Below are 15,032 nucleotides of genomic sequence, written 5' to 3'. Positions count from 1 at the left end.
AATTTACTCCATTAGTATTCACCATCATCTTCTGCCCTCCAAACAGGTTCATGTCAAACATTTATTCTTTAATAAGTTGAGAATTATAAATACAAAATTCCGACTCCAAAGCTAGCACTTGATGATGGCCTAAGACATTTCCATAACAGAAATCATTTCACTGGAAACAGAAAAGCTCAAACATGTTAAAGTACTGATTTTAGACTCTAACCACAACTTCAGTAAAAATAAAAGTCACCATAAAATTACATGTTCAAATTGAAGAATAAAGTTGTCAAATGCTCTCGCCCAAGAGCTCTTTTATGGGCCGTAACAAAGAAATCTACTTCTTAAAAAAAAATAATAATCCGTAAAACAATCCAAAAGAAATCGCACAAAAGGACCACTGAAGTTTTTGTGGGCTACTTTAGGTATGTATCTCCAAAAATTCAATCAATAAACATTGTCTAGTCACCGATGAAGGAAGATACAAGTACAAACAGAAATGGTTGTTTCCATTTATTTTCTACTTTAAAAAGGTATATCAATTTATATGCAAAGTAGGCGTGATTCCTAGCACCAGACAAAAATGCAGCGAGCGTACCTTCAGACATAGGAGCTGTCCAAATCACCTTAAATGTATTCTTTGGAATTTCTCTTCTAACTGACCACTGTTAACTTCTATAAAAAGATTCCCTTCCACTAACACTTTTACCTTCACTATAATTTAACACTAGAGCAAAAAGTATTTCATAATTTTTTATTGATGGCATTTATCCCATGGTTTAACATGTTAATTATACTGTAATAAACATGGCTTTAATATTAAACTTTTCCTTATTATCCAAAGTCACCACAGTCCATTTCAGTAAATATAAAAATATATGCTTAATACTTTGTACAATACTGGTTTTTGGTCCAAACAAAAACTGGATCAGAAAAGCCAATAAACTCACTTTAAGAATCCCCAATTTTTTTTTTTTTAAAGATTTCCAAATGGATTTAGGCAACTTTGAATAATGGGATTTACATAATAAAATCTGAGACGAGACTAAACAAACAACAAAAAAAATTTCTAACACAAAATTAAAATTTCAAGTTCACAGATTTATGTTATGCCAAAAAAGTACAGAAACAAGATTGTATTTACACAAGTTTCATAATAAAATAATGAAAAAGGCAAGACAGGTGATAGAAGAATGACAATATAGAAATAGCATATAATTATTCAATGGAGAACAAACTAGATCTAACAAGTCCTTAGCATGGACCGTTCTTTAATCAGGCTTCCTCTATCAGAAAATTTTAGTGCACGATACACCCAACTCACTCACTTCACACATACACACCAGCACAAACTCAGCATAGAAATCATTCATTTCAACATTCTCTAGTCTATACAGAATTCCTCAGATATAGTTACAACTGCAGCGCGCTCCATAAACGCGTATCCGCACGCGGTGGTGCGGACGAAGAGGTTCTACACAAAGCCACTCTCCGAGCAGGCTCGGTTCCTGGTTCTGCCAGCCTATGCCAATCAGTGAATAATTTGCTGGATCATAAAATAATTTTGCTGAAGAATCAGTCACAAGTCTAGCTATTATCTTTTTAAAAAGGGGGGTGGGAGAGGTGAAGTTGCGCTTCTATAAAGAAAAAAGGAGGAAAATTCCCAAATTAAAGAAGTCCTTAGGCAGATCTGACTTCAGATAACCCAGTATTATAGTACAATCCAGTATCTGAGAGCAGTGCGCCAGCTGTTAAAACAGTGTGTGTAACACATCATGACCTTTATTTCTTGCGTCTAACAGCAGTCTTTATCTTTCGACCAGAAACCGAAGGTCCAGAAGAAGAGAACATGTTTTTCCCATTTGACCTGCGAAAAATAAAAACTCTGTAACGTGACATGATGCTCACATAAAATCTCACAATCATAACACTGTGTGACTGCTGATGGGGGGTGGGGAGACAGTGTTAAAGGAAGCACACTCTGTTACACCCATACCTACACACGCGCGTGCACACACACACACACACCCATGCTCTTCTTGGGTTATGATCCTCCAAAACTGTAATACGGTGAATTGGTGGAGAACATACTCGATTTTACCTCAACTATACTGACCTTGGTGATTCTAAACACACACACATGCACACATCTCAACAGAAAGTTCTCTTACCCCACAGTAAACGCTGCTGAAGACTGGCTAAACTGAAAGCCCCCTGAGCCAGAGGGCTGGGAGGAGGCCGCAGGTGTGCTGGGACTTGCACCGAATGTGAACACGCCTGACGGACTGCTGTTGGTGAAGTTGAAGTTGGTCGCAGTGCTGCTGCCAAACTGGAAAACGGAGCCTAAAACGGTCGAAGCAGAAAAACCTCATAAGGTAAAAACGACCGTTTTCTAGTCATGACTCTGACTTTTACATAGAAAAATGTGAAGGGTTAAGTTCTCCTATGGTTACTTAAAGAAAATTAATTTCTCTGTAAACAAAATATACATCTGACACCCTCCAACAAGTGACCCAACTCACCCATGACCAAGGGGAAAAAGGGCCGAGTGGACTTCTGACCGAGATTGTGGAATCAACATATTGAGCTCTACCTTTTTCAAAAATTATGTTAAAATCACAGGAAGGGGAATTTTACAAAGATAGGGAGAGAAAGAGACGACAGAACAAAATTTAGAAGCTGGAGCCAAATACTAAACTGGTAGCAAGAGAAAGCACAGAGGGCATTCCATTTACACCAACCATGCCCACAGGGTTTTAGGTGCAGGGACTTCTGGAAGCGCGAACAAAGACTGGAAAAAAAACAAGGCAGGATGGTCGAGTAACTGTTTAAGAAGCAGATACCCAGATCAACCCCTCCCCAGCAAGCAGGATGAGAACGCTCCTCCTCTACCTAGCAGAGGTACAGACTTCCAGTCTCTGGAGAGGCCTCTGGACCAGCGCATCACACACAGAGGCAAGGATACCTACTGCAGATAGAAGGACTAGCAGTAGGCCGAGTACAACGAATACTGAGAACTGCAGCCTTCTGCCCTGACTCAGCTCCCAAAACACAGGCAACGAGTGTTTATGCCCTTCAGACAGGAGACTTGAAGAATCTTCTCTGGGGAATGTGACAATCCAAAAGGAGAAACCGAAACATACTAACATTCAGCTCTTGGCAAGAGGACAAGCCAGTTAGATAAACCTACAATGATATTAAAATTAAACCCTTTGCCCAATGGGCAAAGAACCTGAACAGACATTTCTCCAAAGACAACACATGGGTATATATAATAAGGATGCTCGACCTCACCAATCATCAGAGGGAATGCAAATCAAATCCACTAGGAGCTATCCTCTCTCAGAACGGCTAGTGATAAAATAGCAAGTGTTGGCAAGGATGTGGAGAAAAGTGAACTCTTGTGAACCGTTGGTGGAAATGTAAATTGCCACAGCCACTAAAGAAAACAGTATGAAAGCTTCTCAAAAAGTTAAAGAGAAAACTACCATACGATCTAGCAATCCCATTCTAGGTATTTACCCAAAAGACTTGAAACCAGGATCTCAAAAAGATATCTGGACTCTTATTCACTGCAGTATTATTCACAATAACCTAAGTAGAAACAACCCAAATATCCCCAGACAGACGCACAGATAAAGGAAATGACGTGTCCACAAAAAATGGAATATTAATCTTGCAATTTGAAAAAAACATGGAGACATGTGGAGGACCTAAGTGAAATAATGCATGAGTTCACTTCTATGAGGAATCTGAAATAACCAAATTCACACAAGCTGAGAGAACGGGGGCTGCAGGGAGACGTAGGGGCGGGGAGAACGAGGCGGTGCTGTTCAGAGCAGGTGCCCAGGGTCAGTTACACAAGACGCTCAGGTTCTAGAACTCTGTGCCTACAGTCACCAATACCTGTGCCTTTGCTGATGAGCAGACACAACTCATGTTAAACATTCTCACTACAATTTAAAAAAACAAAACCTAAACACTACGAGTAAGAGGCAAGAAGCACCAGACATCTGAGGAAAATATTTCATAAGAAACACTAAGACTGAAGCAATAATAAAGAAAAGCAATTTGGAGAAAACAAAGCAAAAACTATCAAATGGAAAAACAAAACAAAAACTCATTGTTAATATCCTCAAGAGATCAACAGATAACACATATAAAACAAAAGCAGAAGGATATAAAAAAGAACATCGACGGAACAATTTCCACTAAGAAAATAAGCAATACACGCAGAAGTAAAATCTCAACAGGTGTGTTTCAAGATACAATTGAGAAAATCTTCCCAGGAAACACAACAAAAAGTGGGAGAAAAAGAGAAAAAACGGAAGATAAAAAAGAATGAGGCGCAAAATCTCCCAAGAAATAATTCAAGAAAATTCCCATGAAAGAAATTTATAATAAATAGGACACACTGCCTTCCCAACATTATCCAAGGATAAAAATGGATTCAGACCAAGGAACACCCTCATAAGCAGAACACTGGAGGCAAAAAAAATAATGATACTCCAGAAAGAAAAACAGATCAAAAGCAAAAATAAAAATACTTCAAGAGCAACTAATTCTGGGAGCTAGAACATCCACAATGGGAAAATGCCCTCAAAATCATAAAAAAAAAAAAGTGATTTCCATTCTAAATATATATTCAACCAAAATCTTACCCAACATGGGGGCAGAATAAAGATCTTTCCAGAAATATAAGGTCTCAAACTTTTCTTCCCTGTGTCCTTAAGAAATCATGGGAAGATGTATTTTCCCAAAACAAGGGCATAAGGAGGAAAAAGATATGACACTCAGGAAACAGATTCCTTTAAGAGGAAGCTAAAGGGAACTCCATTAGAATGGTCATTAGAATGGTGACTAGCATCACCTTGACACCAAAATCAGACAAAGATATCACAGGAAAAGAGAATTACAAGCCAGTATCAATGATGAACATCAATGCTAAAATCCTCAACGAAGTATTAGCAAACTGAATCCAACAATACATTAAAAGAAATATATACCATGATACCCAGAGATGCAATAACTGTTCAATATCCACAGACCAATGTGATACACATCAAAGACTGAAGAATAAAACAACATGATCATCTCAATAGAAAATATTTTTGACAAAATTCAACATCCATTTATGTTAAAAACTCCAGGAAGTGGGCATAGATGGAACATACCTTGACAAAATAAAGGCCATTTTGACAAGCCCATTGTGAACATATTAAACAGGAAGTATTTCCTCTAAGATCAGGAACAGGACAAGGATGCCCGCTCTCACCACTTTTATTCAACATAGTTTTGGAAGTCAATCAGAGAAGAAAAGGAAATAAAAGGAATCCAAATTATAAAGGAAGAAGTGAAACTGTCAGTTTGCAGATGACATACTATACAGAGAAAACCCTAAAGACACCACCGGGAAACTACTAGAGCTCATCAATGAATTAAGTAAAGCTGCACAGTCAAAATTAACATACAGAAATCTGCTGCATTTCTATACACTAACAATGAACTATCAGAAAGAGAAATTAAGGAAACAATCCCATTCATCATTACATCAAAAAGAGTAAAATACCTAAGAATAAACCCACCTAAGGAGGGAAAACATCTGTACTCACAAAACCATAAGATATTGATGAAAGAAACTGCAGACAACACGGAGGGAAAGATATACTAAGTTTGTGGACTGGAAAAACTTAATATTGTTAAAAGGGCCACACAGCAATCTATAGATTCAATGCAACCCCTATCAAAATACCCATACCCACAACATTATTCACAGAACTAATATTTTTAAGATTTTTTTTAATATGGACCATTTTTAAAGTTTCTATCAAATTTGTTGCAATATTGCTACTGCTTTTTCTTTTTTTAATGCTTTGTTTTTTGGCTCAAGGCACATGGGATTTAAGCTCCCCAACCAGGGATCAAACCCACGCCTGCTGCACTGGAAAGTGAAGCCTTAGCCATTGGACTGCCAGGGAATCCCTAGTAATTTTTAAATTTGTACGGAAACACAAAAGACCCACATGGCCAAAACCACCTTGAGAAAAGAACAGAGCTGCAGCAGTCACGCATCCCGGCTTCAGACCACACTAGAAAGCCACAGTCATCAAAACAGCACACTAGAGGTACAAGAACAGACACACAGACCAAAGGAACACAACAGAGCCCAGAAACGAGCCCACACACTAGTGGTCAGCAGTATACGACACATGAGGCGGGAATACGTAATGGAGAAAAGAGTGTCACCCCAGTAAGTGCTGCTGGGAAAATCATATAGCTACACGTAAAAACGTGAAATCAGCATGTTTTCTCACACCATATACAAAAACATAAGACCTAAATGTAAGACCAGAAACCATAAAACTTGAAGAAAACAAAGGCAGAAAACTCTGACATAAACTGTAGCAATATTTTTCTGGATCAGTCTCCTAAAGCAAAAACAAACAAATGGAACCTAATTAGACTTCAGCGCTTTTGCACAACAAAGGAGACTATCAAAATGGGAGAAAACATTTGCTAATGATATGATAAACAAGGGGTTAATATCCAAAACATATAACAGCTCACATAATATCAATAAAACAAACAACCCAACAAAAACTGAGCAGAAACTTGAATAAACATTTTTTTCTGAAGAAGGTACCCAGATGGTCAACAGGAACATGAAAAGATGCTGAACATCAGAGGAATGCAAATTAAAACCACAATGAGGTATCACCTTACACCTGTAAGAATAGCTACCATCAAAAAGAACACAAATACCAAAAGCTGGCATGGATGTTGAGAAGAGAGAACCCCCACACACTGTCAGTGGGAATGTAAACTGGTGCAGCCACTAATTACTGCAAAACAGGCAGTTTCTCAAAAAACTAAAAATAGAGCTAGCATACGACCCAGCAATTTCACTCCGGGGTACATATCTGGAAAAAAAAAAAAAATCCAAAACATTAATTCCAAACAATACACGCATCCCAATCAATGTTTATAGCAAGATAAGGAAACAACCCAAGTGTCCCTCAACAAATGAATGAATAAAGAAGATGCAGTGTGTATGTGTTGGAGAAGAAAATAGCAACGCACCCCAGTGTTCTTGCCTGGAGAATCCCAGGGACGGGGAGCCTGGTGGGCTGCCGTCTATGGGGTCGCACAGAGTCGGACACGACTGAAGCGACTTAGCAGCAGCAGTGTGTATGCGTGTGTGCTTTTTCGGGGCCAAGTAGTATCCCACCATACACACAAAAAGAATGAAATTTTGCTATTTACAACAATACGTAGGGGCTCGAAAGGAGTATGCAAAGTGAAATAAGTCAGAGAAAGACAAATACTTGTATGATATCATTTATCTGAGGAATCTGAACAATCTAACAAGCTAGTGAATATAACAAAAAGGCAACACACTCACAGACACACAGAAAGAACTTCTGGTCGTTAGTGGTGAGAAGAAAGGGGTAAGAGGCAAGACAGGGTAGAGGTTAGGGGTACAAACCATTCTGTATAATGTAAGCTACAAGGATATATTATACAACATGGGGAAGGTGGCCAGTATTTTACAGTAACCATCAATGGAGTATAACCTTTAAAAATTGTGGATCACTATGTTGTACACTACATAACACTGCCCATCAACGAGATCAATACAAAAGCAAAAATAAAAGCCAATAAAAAACTTTAAAAAATTATGTGGTAAAATTTCAGATACTGAGAAATAGCCAAAGTATTTGAAAAAACTGAAAATAGTTATATACAAATGGGAGAAGAAAATATTAACCATGAGAAGAAATCACTGATGCTAGGAAAAACAAAATGTTGTCTAGGAAAGAAAGTCACAGTACATCGTACAGTGTTTGCATATTTAGCACAGTGGTCTAACCACACAGTATCACTCTATTAGGACTGAAGGCATTGTTAGCTGTGTGAAAGAGAGCTAAACTCTTCAATTTTGTATTAGGGGGTTGGGAATCATTAAATCCTGATTAATATGATTATCATGTGTCCAGAACAGGAGAAATTTTGCTACATGTACTAACAAAATACTAACATTCAAAATACGTGAAGAATTTCTACAAATCAATAAGTAAAGCAAAACAACCAATTAGTATAAGGGCCCCAAAAAAATTACAAAAAGAATTCACAAAAAATGAAATCAAGTAGCATCCAAATATGAGGATGTTCATTTAATGCTGGAAGGATGTGACTGGCACCACCCATCAGAGTGTGCATGGTTTTTGATGCACTAAGATGCATGCAGAGCTGCATGTCCTGACAGCTAAGAACAACTCAAACTTTCATCAACAGGATACGGACGGTCCAGTGGTTCAGAATCCACCTGCCAATGCAGGGGACACAATCCCTGGTCCGGGAAGTTACCATGTGCCATGGAACAAGCCCGCACTCTAGAGCCTGTGCTCCACAGCGCCAGAAGCCACTGCGGTGGGAAGGCCGTGCACTGCAGAGCAGCCTCTGTTCGCTGCAACTGGAGAAAGCCTGAGCGCAGCACAGATGGAGCACAGCCAAACAAATGAACGAATACACGAGTACACAATAAACCAGGAAGTTATTTAAAAACTGCACCTGCCTTGTTTAAAAAAACAAAACAAAAGAGAGTGCTTAACTGTGTTGGGAAAAGAGCTGGGAATGATGTTTATAGGTAAAACTAAACATACACGTCTCTATTCTGCCAAGTACAAGAGACTGAAGAAAAGAGACATGCGTGGTTTCAAAATTCAAAGAAAAAAAATTGTACTGAAGACATACAAAACTCAAATAGGGATACAAACTACACCATTACTACATACTTACTGGGATTAGGAGCTGTCCCAGAGCCAAATGCAGACTGACCAGGCTGCTGTCCAAACACAGGAGGCTGTCCACTGCTTGACACTGTCCCAAAAGTAGGTGGTGCAGGCTGAGAACCAGCAGAAAATAATGCCCCTGAAGATGATATAGATCCAAAACCTGGGGGGTTAGGCTGGCTGGCACCTTGACTTTGTCCAAATGTTGGGGTCTGGTTAGCACCAAACGCTGGGCTGGCAGAAGGTGCTGAAGCTCCAGTGCCAAACACAAAGGAGGATCCTAGAGACCCAGAGACACACTTCAATCAGCACGGATGGCTGAACAGGAGACAATCCTCAAGAAATCTTTGTAAACTGAAATGCACATATCAAGATTCTTTGCAGACTCTTACCTTGCTGAGCAGATCTTATCAGGACAAGTTTTGAATTACTGATGAAGAAAATACAATGCTTGCTACCATTATTTAGTAAAACCATAAGAATCCATTAAAAAAACTTCAATTAACAAGATTCCTATCTTGCAGCCAAAACTACTGATCTCCTATCAGAAAAGCAACATAGTGCAAGTACTGACTATTACGTGATCTTGCATCCACTGCATGAAGAGAACTAACGTCTAATAAAATAATCTTCAGTGTCTGGTTATTTACAACATTAAAAAAAAAAAACAGTTGAACAAACTAAAGATTACACTCCTAATGAGATGAGAAAATCGCTTCCAAGAGTTTTGTTCAGTTCACTGGCTCAGTTGTGTCTGAAACCTTGCGACCCCATGAATCGCAGCACGCCAGGCTTCCCTGTCCATCACCAACTCCCGGAGTTCACCCAAACTCAGGTACATTGAGTCGGTGATGCCATCCAGCCATCTCATCCTCTGTCGTTCCCTTCTCCTCCTGCCCGCAATCCCTCCCAGCATCAGTCTTTTCCAATGAGTCAACTCTTCACATGAGGTGGCCACAGTACTGAAGTTTCAGCTTCAGCATCAGTCCTTCCAATGAACACCCAGAACTGATCGCCTTTAGAATGGATTGGTTGGACCTCCTTGCAGTCCAACACCACAGTTCAAAAGCAACAATTCTTCGGTGCTCAGCTTTCTTCACAGCCCAACTCTCACATCCATATATGACCACTGGAAAAACCATAGCCTTGACTAGACGGACCTTTGTTGGCAGAGTAATGTCTCTGCTTTTCAATATGCTATCTAGGTTGGTCGTAACTTTCCTTCCAAGGAGTAAGTGTCTTTTAATTTCATGGCTGTAGTCACCATCTGCAGTGATTTTGGAGCCCAGAAAAATAAAGTCTGACACTGTTCCCATTCTTTCCCCATCTATTTCCCATGAAGTGATGGGACCGGATGCCGTGATCTTCGTTTTCTGAATGTTGAGCTTTAAGCCAACTTTTCCACTCTCCTCTTTCACTTTCATCAAGAGGCTTTTGAGTTCCTCTTCACTTTCTGCCGTAAGGGTGGTGTCATCTGCATATCCGAGGTTATTGATATTTCACCCAGCAATCTTGATTCCAGCTTGTGCTTCTTCCAGCCCAGCGTTTCTCATGATGTACTCTGCATATAAGTTAAGTAAGGTAGGTGACAATATACAGCCTTGATGTACTCCTTTTCCTATTTGGAACCAGTCTGTTGTTCCATGTTCAGTTCTAACTGTTGCTTCCTGACCTGCATACAAATTTCTCAAGAGGCAGATCAGGTGGTCTGGTATGCTCATCTCTTGCAGAATTTTCCACAGTTTATTGTGATCCACACAGTCAAAGGCTTTGGCATAGTCAATAAAGCAGAAATAGATGTTTTTCTGGAACTCTCTTGCTCTTTCCATGATCCAGCGGATGTTGGCAATTTGATCTCTGGTTTCTCTGCCTTTTCTAAAACCAGCTTGAACATCTGGAAGTTCACGGTTCACATATTGCTGAAGCCTGGCTTGGAGAATTTTGAGCATCACTTTACTAGCATGTGAGATGAGTGCAACTGTGCAGTAGTCTGAGCATTCTTTGGAATTGCTTTTCTTTGGGATTGGAATGAAAACTGACCTTTTCCAGTCCTGTGGCCGCTGCTGAGTTTTCCAAATTTGCTGGCATATTCAGCGTAGCACTTTCAAAGCATTGTCTTTCAGGATTTGAAATAGCTCAAATGGAATTCCATCACCTCCACTAGCTTTGTTCATAGTGATGCTTTCTAAGGCCCACTTGACTTCACATTCCAGGATGTCTGGCTCTAGGTCAGTGATCACACCATCATGATTATCTGGGTCGTGAAGCTCTTTTTTGTAGTTCTCCTGTGTATTCTTGCCACCTCTTCTTAATATCTTGTGCTTCTGTTAGGTCCATACCATTTCTGTCCTTTATCGAGCCCATATTTGCATGGAATGTTCCCTTGGTATCTCTGATTTTCTTGAAGAGATCCCTAGTCTTTCCCATTCTGTTGTTTTCCTCTATTTCTTTGCATTGATCGCTGAGGAAGCCTTTCTTATCTCTCCTTGCTATTCTTTGGAACTCTGCATTCAGATGGGAATATCTTTACTTTTCGTTTCTCTTCTTTTCACAGCTATTTGTAAGACCTCCCCAGACAGCCATTTTGCTTTTTTGCATTTCTTTTCCATGAGGATGGTCTTGATCCCTGTCTCCTGTACAATGTCACGAACCTCCATCCATAATTCACAGGCAATCTATCAGATCTAGTCCCTTAAATCTATTTCTCATTTTCACTGTATAATCATAAGGGATTTGATTTAGGTCATACCTGAATGGTCTAGTGGTTTTCCCTACTTTCTTCAATTTAAGTCTGAATTTGGCAATAAGGAGTTCATGATCTGAGCCAGTCAGTTCCCAGTCTTGTTTTTGCTGACTGTATAGAGCTTCTCCATCTTTGGCTGCAAAGAATATAATCAATCTGATTTCAGTGTTGACCATCTGGTGATGTCCATGTGTCGAGTCTTCTCTTGTGTTGTTGGAAGAGGGTGTTTGCTATGACCAGTGCGTTCTCTTGGCAAAACTCTATTAGCCTTTGCCCTGCTTCATTTCGTACTCCAAGGCCAAATTTGCCTGTTACTCCAGGTGCTTCTTGACTTCCTACTTTTGCATTCCAGTCCCCTATAATGAAAAGGACATCTTTTTTGGGTGTTAGTTCTAAAAGGTCTTGTAGGTCTTCATAGAACTGTTCAACTTCAGCTTCTTCAGCATTACTGCTTGGGGCAAAGGCTTGGATCACTATGATATTGAATGGTTTGCCTCGGAAACGAACAGAGATCATTCTGTCGTTTTTCAGACTGCATCCAAGTACTGCATCTCAGACTCTTTGGTTGACCATGATGGCTACTCCATTTCTTCTAAGGGATTCCTGCCCACAGTAGTAGATATAATGGTCATCTGAGTTAAATTCACCCATTCCAGTCCATTTTAGTTCTCTGATTCCTAGAATGTCGACGTTCACTCTTTCCATCTTCTGTTTGACCACTTCCAATTTGCCTTAATTCATGGACCTGACATTCCAGTTTCCTATGCAATATTGCTCTTTACAGCATCGGACCTTACTTCTATCACCAGTCATATCCACAAGTGGGTATCGTTTTTGCTTTGGCTCCATCTCATCATTCTTTCTGGAGTTATTTCTCCACTGATCTCCAGTAGCATGTTGGGCACCTACCGACCTGGGGAGTTTCTCTTTCAGTATCCTATCATTTTGCCTTTTCATACTGTTCATGGGGTTCTCAAGGCAAGAATACTGAAGTGGTTTGCCATTCCCCATTCCCTTCTCCAGTGGACCACACTGTGTCAGACCTCTCCACCACAACCTGCCCATCCTGGGTGGCCCTCCCGGCATGGCTTAGTTTCACTGAGTTAGACAAGGCTGTGGTCTGGAATTACATTAAACTCAAAATGTACTTCATTCCACATTGAGTAATTACAACATCCCAGCTAGAGATGACCTAAATGCAGCCATGCTTTCTTATGATATTATATGCTAAGAGTTCATCTACTTATAATGAAGGCCAATTCAACTACAACATGTATTTGTCTTTTTAAAACATACCTGCAGAGCTAGATGTGGTTGTAGCTCCAAAGTTGAAGCCAGAGGTTGCAGTATTATTACTGCTGGCTCCTGTACCGAAGACAAATGGGGTGACAGCTGTACCCGTGCTTGATGTGGTTGCTGGTTTGCTCTCTTGAGAAAACAGCAAAGACTGAGATGTACTAGACTCGGCAGCGTTTCCAAAGGCAGAGCTGCTCACGGGACTGCTGGCCTGTCCAAACACAAAGGCCGCCACAGGCGCGCTGGAGGATGAGGTGCAACTACCAAATATGCCACCACCAACTGAAGTGGCTGGGGCACTTGAATTAGAGGAACTGCTGTTCAAGAAATTAAAAACTGGCTTGGCCACACCTTGATCTGTAAGATGGAGATTAAGAAACAAAATTCTTTAAGAACAAGTAATAACAGAAAGCATTTTTTTTCCTACCCCAAAATCTTAAGAGTCCATTAGAAAATAGAATTATTACTGCTGCTGCTAAATTGCTTGTCGTGTCCAACTCTGTGTGACCCCATAGACAGCAGCCCACCATGCTCCCCCATCCCTGGGACTCTCAAGGAAAGAACACTGGAGTGGGTTGCCATTTCCTTCTCCAATGCATGAAAGTGAAGAGTGAAAGTGAAGTTGCTCAGTCGTGTCTGACTCTTAACGACCCCATGGACTGCAGCCTACCAGGCTCCTGTGTCCATGGGATTTTCCAGGCAAGAGTACTGGAGTGGGGTACTATTGCCTTCTCTGAGAATCGTTAAGATTTTAATATAAATTAGTTCATCGAATGGAAATTTGTTAAATTTTGATGTAGTCAAACACATAAAACTATTCATATATACATATAAAATATGTGTATTTGCAAAATATACATATATTTTTAAATACTCCTTAAATCCAAATCTCACTGGACACCACTATCTGAATTGGCTGTCCAGACTAGTGCACCCTAGCCTGCTCACTTATTTGTAACTCTGCAACATACTAAACTTCCAAACCTCTACAGCTACCGTTGCTAGACTGTCAGATATTGCAGCCTTATAGTATCGCTGGATATCAGTAGGGCAAACCTGACAGTATGTCAGCCTTTCTCTCCACAATTTAAGATTTCCCTTCCATATGAATTTTTAGAATTATTTTCACTTAAGCTCACAAAGATTCCTCCAAGAACTGAAATTCTGTTGGGGGTGAGGTGGAGAGGAAAGGATATTCACTCAGGAACAAGTGTAAAATACCTCTTTTATGTTCTCTCATTTACCACATTGCAGGTTCTGCTGATATTATAAAACACTAATTGGAACTGTTAGAAAATATACATGGGATATGCTACCAAACTATTCACTTTTGATTTGGAGGAAAGCTATTGATTTTGTATATGGTGACCCTGAATCCAGGTACCTTTAGTAGAAGACTTTTTAAAAAGACTTGTTCCAATAATATCTCAATTCCAACACTATCTACTAGCCAGGGCTGGTCACACTGCAGTATGGGCACCAGTATAATTGACAGTAAATGTAGTAACAGGTCACTTTCAAGTTGCTTAATAGGATGTTTAAAATGTATGTTTCAATGGAAATAGTATAGTGATACTAGGATTAAATTTGATTAGACCCTATCTCATTTTTATTCCTTCTAAATAATAATGGATAATTTAGTTTTTGCTTTCTTTGAAGGGTGTTTTTCAATTTAAGTAAAATTTTATAGATAAAAACTGCTCGTACCTAGGTGCTGAATTCCATACAAATATTTTCAGGTTAATTTTTCATTTTCTTGTGTTTCCAATTTATTATTCAAAAGTGTTCATAGGTATTCAACTTTTGATTCTTTGCTTGTCTGAAAAACATCTGTATGTTGCTCTTAGAGTCTGAGAGTATTTGACTGGTTAACAGAATTCTCAAGACCACTTTTGCATTTTGAGGTCAGTGCTCTACTGTTTTTAGCATTCCATGTTACAAATGAGAAGTCTGATGCTAATCTGATAATCTATTTGTGGCAAACTCTTTTCTCTGAAAGCATTCAGGATTTTGGCCCTCATGTTCTAAAATTTCACTGGTCCTTCACAGTGAACACGTCGTTTTTAAGACCAGTGTCTTTCTTTACATGTGGGAAATTTTCTCCTGTCGCTTCTTTGATATTTCCTTCATAATGTCCTCATCTTCTAGGCACTCCTATTCCAATGGAACTTGTGGGTACGGCTTAGATCAATCTGTTCTTTTACATTGTGTTCTGG

The 15,032-nt window shown here is 39.6% G+C and overlaps 1 protein-coding gene across 1 annotated transcript in view; it reads right to left on the bottom strand.

Moving 5' to 3' along the window:
- Positions 1-485: 485 nt before the first annotated feature.
- Positions 486-15,032, bottom strand: part of NUP153 (nucleoporin 153) — a 74,099-nt gene continuing 59,552 nt past the window's right edge. Inside the window, exons 19-22 of the mRNA XM_061398779.1 lie at positions 12,817-13,173; positions 8,785-9,057; positions 2,157-2,328; positions 486-1,852 (exon numbers count right to left, since the gene is read on the bottom strand). Of these exons, the coding sequence (XP_061254763.1) occupies positions 1,768-1,852; positions 2,157-2,328; positions 8,785-9,057; positions 12,817-13,173 (887 nt within the window). The 3' untranslated portion in view covers positions 486-1,767. The remainder of the gene's footprint in view (positions 1,853-2,156; positions 2,329-8,784; positions 9,058-12,816; positions 13,174-15,032) is intronic.

This window comes from Bos javanicus, chromosome 23 (assembly GCF_032452875.1).
Source record: "Bos javanicus breed banteng chromosome 23, ARS-OSU_banteng_1.0, whole genome shotgun sequence".
NCBI classification, from domain to species: Eukaryota; Metazoa; Chordata; class Mammalia; order Artiodactyla; family Bovidae; genus Bos; species Bos javanicus.
Note: the sequence above shows the minus strand (reverse complement) of the source record. Positions and strands in the feature narration are given on the sequence as shown.